At 48.8% G+C, this 5,342-nt stretch overlaps 1 protein-coding gene across 1 annotated transcript in view; it reads left to right on the forward strand.

Annotated features, from left to right (window-relative positions):
- DNAH1 (dynein, axonemal, heavy chain 1) overlaps positions 1-5,342 on the forward strand; it is a 71,480-nt gene that overhangs the window by 47,426 nt on the left and 18,712 nt on the right. Inside the window, exons 48-53 of the mRNA XM_010078194.1 lie at positions 85-281; positions 1,010-1,145; positions 2,308-2,516; positions 3,324-3,495; positions 3,843-4,034; positions 4,578-4,688. Of these exons, the coding sequence (XP_010076496.1) occupies positions 85-281; positions 1,010-1,145; positions 2,308-2,516; positions 3,324-3,495; positions 3,843-4,034; positions 4,578-4,688 (1,017 nt within the window). The remainder of the gene's footprint in view (positions 1-84; positions 282-1,009; positions 1,146-2,307; positions 2,517-3,323; positions 3,496-3,842; positions 4,035-4,577; positions 4,689-5,342) is intronic.

The raw sequence follows: 5,342 nt of genomic DNA on the forward strand, positions 1-5,342 counted from the left end.
GGCCTGCTTTTGCATAGACACAGCCCCCCCCCCACCCACAACTGCTTTTATCTGGTACCCACAATTGACTGTTTCTGCCCACAGCTGAAGGTTGTGATTGAGGATTACCTGGAGGAGTACAATCAAAGCAACACCTCAGAGCTGAAGCTTGTGCTTTTCATGGATGCGCTACAGCACATCTGCCGAATCAGCCGGATCCTGCGGCAGGCTCCAGGGAATGCTCTTCTCCTGGGTGTTGGGGGAAGTGGGAGACAGTCTCTCACCAGACTGGCATCTCACATGTAAGTAGTGTACTCCTACGCACGTAATGTGGAGCAGCTCCATTGGGGCAGCCTCCAGGGAATCTTTCTTCCTGCCCTTCCTGCTACTCGTTACACATTTTTTCTCCTTGCTGACTCTTCAGATTTAACACTCAAGAGCTAGGCCTCAGTTAACATGCACATCTACACTAGAAAAATCCTTCCTGGGAGCTGGGCAGCAGGAAGACAAAGACAGGAGTCACTAGTGACAAGTGATCAAGTGACATTGGCAGCCTGGCAAGCTATGGCTTGCGAGTCTTGGGAGCCTAGGGGCCTCAAGGGGGAAACATGAAGAGCCAGGGAACTAGGATGGGGAAGCAAATTCTTCCAGTTCTGAATACGGGCTGTGATCCTAGAGAAACACAGTCACAGTTCCCAGGTGTACCAGCCTCTGAGGGCAGCATAACAAAAAAATCCATGTTGAATCCCTCTGCACTCTGAGGCACTGGGTCCAAGAGGCAGCGTGACTCTGTTAGCTCATGGAGTTGTACTTCTCCTGGTTTCTAGCTAGCTGAGGTGTCTCTGCTTTGAGTAAAACATGCTCTTGGGTTGGTGGCTGAACATGCACAAGGACAGGCGTGTGCTCAGGATGCATTGCAGGAAAACAACTTGCTTGAGTCCTCTCCCCCTGAGTCCCTGACACATACTCAGGATTGACAAAAGAGGAGATTTTAATTTGATGTAACTCCACAGGCTTCTCTTTCCTTTAGGGCAGATTATGAGTGTTTCCAGATCGAACTGTCCAAAAATTATGGCATGACTGAATGGCGAGATGACGTGAGGAAGATCATGATGAAGGCAGGCCTTCAAAGTCTACCCAAGACCTTCCTGTTCGTAGACACACAGGTACAGGACTATTAGCATGCTGGACTCCATCTCAAAAGGAGTTAGAAATGCATTTCTAAGCTCAATAAATCCCCCTAAAGAGGACTGAGGAGGTTGATACAAACCAGACACAACTCGTATTTCTTAAGCAGCCCATCTTCATCATCTTATAAAAAAGCCCCAGGGATACTAAAGGTGGTGCATTTGTTGCTAGAGGGACTGTAGAGCTGTGTGTGAGTGGGCTGATTCTTCTGTTGCTCAAGGAAGCCTCTTTCAGCTCCATCCAAGGGCTTGGTGGGATCAAAGATTTTAGACTCAGCTGTCTGAAGCTAAGCACTACACTGCCCACTGATACTAGAAGTCCTAAGCAACATCATTCTTTCTTTTCAAAGATACCAGTAGATTTAGGGCCTTATTATCCTGTGGAACCAGCAGGCATGTTGGCTTGTTACTGTAAGCTGTAGCTTGCTAATGACTAGGCCAACTTCTGGAATTCACTTATGTTCCCCAGAAGCTTTTTTACTGCCTTCATTATCACAGGAACCAAATCCCTTCTGGCAGTGCCCTAAGCCGTGGGATGAACATCTGTCAAATGCTCCGTGTTCCTGCATCCTTATCCCTGCAGTGAGAAGCATATGTGGGAGAAGGGGGCATGGGAGGAAGCATTTAGTCAAGTAGGTGGATGGTGTGTATTTCTGATTTAGCAAAGGTGGAGAGGTGAGTGTAGCTCTGGAGGGAGATCGTCCCACGGACTGTGACACATCCCTACAATTACTCTGTCTCCCACATCAATGAGCTTTATCCTAATAGTGACGTGCTCTGTGCTGGAGGAATGAAGACGCGGAGCAACCTGGTATCTGGGGTCTGGTTGCAGAATCACTGCAAGGCAGGGAGCAAGGCCCTGAGCGCAATTTGTCTGTGAGGAGACAGTGAATGGGCAGAAGGAGGCTTGTCCTCTGACGCACACCCCCACCCCTGGAATGGCTGAACAGGGATGTTCAATTGGAACTGTTGGACAAGGGTCAGAGGATGCTTTACTGGAGCCGAGTGATCTTAGAAGTGATTGCTTATCACAGAGGCTGAGGGCTGTATTTATCCAGAAGTGATCTACATGGCATATGGAGGCATGACTCTCTTATGATTTAGGAAACTGCTTTTTTTTTTTCCCCTCTCATCTACTTAGATTAAAAATGAATCCTTCCTTGAGGATATCAACAACCTGCTCAACTCAGGTGATGTTCCCAACATTTACAACCCTGATGATCAAGAAGAGATCATGACGGCTATGAAGTCTGTTGTTCGAGAGCTAGGGCAGCAGCCCACCAAGGCCAATTTGATGGCTGCATTCACAGGACGGGTTCACAGCAATATCCACGTGGTCCTGTGCATGAGGTACAGTTCAGGGGTAGGACTCCATGCTGTCAGTGTTCATTATTCCCTCCTTGTCCTTTGCCTTGTGCCACTTTGTCGTGGGACTTTTGTTTCCAAAGCCCTGACTTTGAAGGAGGAATAAAGTTTGCATACCACCTTCCCATAAGACTGGATACCTCTTTTTTTTAACACTTCGCTTGTTTCAAGATTAAATTTGAAAATTTTAAGAATGTGATTATATGTAATCCAGATTAAATGCAAGCTTTCTCCTGCTTCATGCACCCTCGAGCTGTTTGTTACAACAATATATTGCTTAAATTTGGGGCTCAGTTGCACCATGTTTACTCGTGAATCTAGTTTGTAGTCCATGAGGAGCTTGCTTGCTTGCAGGACGGCTGCCAGGAGGTACAGGGCATTCTCAATACAAGTAGAAGAATCAGGGCCATTATTTTGGTCTGGCAATGCAATCTCTGTACTAACCTACTTGAAATATACTTCAGGTAACATTTATTTCTTACCCCTTCAGTGTTCTCCCTAGGGAGGGACCCAGAAAACATCACCCCACTACCATGCTAATACTTCCAGAATATACCCAGGACTTCCAAGGAATGAGCTGTGACATGCAGCTTAGGACATGCAGCTCAGTGCCTGAACTTCCGTTCCCTATTTCCCTCTCTTCTTCTTCCTTGGGTATATTCCCTTCCTTCTTAGTCTGTCAGAGTTCAGGATGGTTCTAGGGAAGTGGGAAAGCTATTTCATCCTTGTATCTATAGCTTTTTTTTTTTTTTAATAGCTGTAACACTTCTTTTCTGCATGTCTTTCCCTCAGCCCTATTGGAGAAGTCTTCCGCGCACGCTTGAGACAGTTCCCGTCTCTCGTGAACTGCTGTACCATTGACTGGTTTAATGAGTGGCCTGCTGAAGCTCTGCAGTGCGTTGCCTCCTCCTTCTTGCATGAGATCCCACATCTTGGTGCCAGCACTGAAGAGGTTGAGGGGATAGTAGGTGTCGTACTCAACACACAAAACACAGATCCTGTGTGGTCACTGTGCCATCTCTCTAAATATACATAGACAACGAATGCAGAACACACCTGCAGAAACGTAGCAGAAATGTTTCCTGGCAGAGTCATTCAAATACAGACCGGGTTAGCTTTTGTATACCTTGAACTGGGCATGTCCTTTTGTCACCCTCTCTGTGGCACTGAAGCCCACACATATATATAAGCTCTGCTGTGACTGTATACCTAAGCTCTTTGTAAGCCCCTTGTGCTCTCTGTGGGCATCACAGACTTGCCCACCACGTGTTCAGTACTGAATAGAATTGTTTCTTTCGTTTCTCCTTGTAGATTCAAGTGTGTGTAGAAATCCATCAGAGCGTGGCAAAGAAGTGCCAAGTGTACCTGGCAGAGCTGGGCAGGCACAATTATGTCACTCCCAAGAGCTACCTCGAGTTCCTCAGCATCTTCAGTGCCCTGATTGGAAAGAAGAAACAGGAGCTGAAGACAGCCAAGAACAGGATGAAAAGTGGCCTGGACAAGGTTCGTCTCTCACACCCAGGAGAGCTTTGGGCCCCCCTTACCTGCTCTGAGCCGCACATTTATAACTGTAGAGATGCAGTGAGATGCCCTGCACATCTCCTGTGTAACACAAGGAAACTCATGCTAAAGCAAATGAGACCTATGGCTTCTGCCAGGGTCGGTCTTTCTGAAGGCCTGAGTCTGTAACAGGTCTAAAAGAATTATGGTCCCCAGTCTTTGGGAATCACAGGTCTCTTTGTAGCTCGTCATGTCTCAGGGTGTTCCTTGTTAACCTTTTAATTGAAAGCCCTATAACAGCAGCATTGTTCTGCTGACTGACTGCCACAATCTTGTGATATAACTTATGATACCACCACGCACAGGCAGCATTAGACGCTACCATTATAAGCGCCCCACAGTGCCAGACTGTTGCTTAAGCGGGGACGGGGACAAGACCTGCTCTGTACAGCCTGACACGGGGCAGGGAGCACCCACCAGGGCAGCACAGCCCTTTCCTGGGGCTTTCCATGGCTGCTGCCTGTGCTCTCTGCTCTGCTCCCACAGCTCCTGCAGACAGCAGAGGATGTAGCAAGGATGCAGGAGGAGCTGGAGTCCGCCCGCCCTCTCCTGGCACAGGCAGCCAAGGACATGCTGGCAACCATGGAGCAACTGCAGGTACCGCTGCTGGGCAACCTTGCACTTTCCAGGCATGGCTGCTCAGATGGACACAGAGCTTGGGGAGGCCTTGCAGGGATTGTACAAAATCCTGCTTGATCTGACAGTAAGAAGGCTCCAGATTAGCGCAGCAGGTATTTATGCAGAGCAGCACTGCCAGCGAGAATGGCCCTCTGTGAACAGCCCTGCTCTGGGGTTGGTGGGGGCCAGTCACAACCTGCTGGCCCCTTGCTAGCAGAAGTGATGGCTCACATGCCCCTGAAACCACAGCCCCGGGGTCAGTCAGCCGAGCTGCCAGCTCCCTTTCCTCACTGGTTTAGATCCTTGCAAGCACAACTAGCAGCACTACTAACAATCCTCAGGTGGCCTGAGCAGCTCTAAGCCCAGACTGTTGTTGCTGAAAGGGATCATCCCCCACATCCTATCTCCAGGGAGCTCATCCAGCTGCACCCTGCCCCTGCTAGCCCAAACCTCAGGGATCATCACATACAGTCACTCATGCCACTGCAGAAGGAACTGTCCTGTGATGGCTACTTTCACTACCTTCCCTCCTTCTTGTGTTCCTCCCTGCCTGCCTCCTACTGTAGGATGGCCAGACTGAGACAGAGGGAACAGACACCAAAGTAAGACAGCTCTGCGTGCAGAGGGGAAAGA

This window comes from Pterocles gutturalis, unplaced genomic scaffold (assembly GCF_000699245.1).
Source record: "Pterocles gutturalis isolate BGI_N339 unplaced genomic scaffold, ASM69924v1 scaffold4231, whole genome shotgun sequence".
Taxonomy (NCBI): Eukaryota; Metazoa; Chordata; class Aves; order Pterocliformes; family Pteroclidae; genus Pterocles; species Pterocles gutturalis.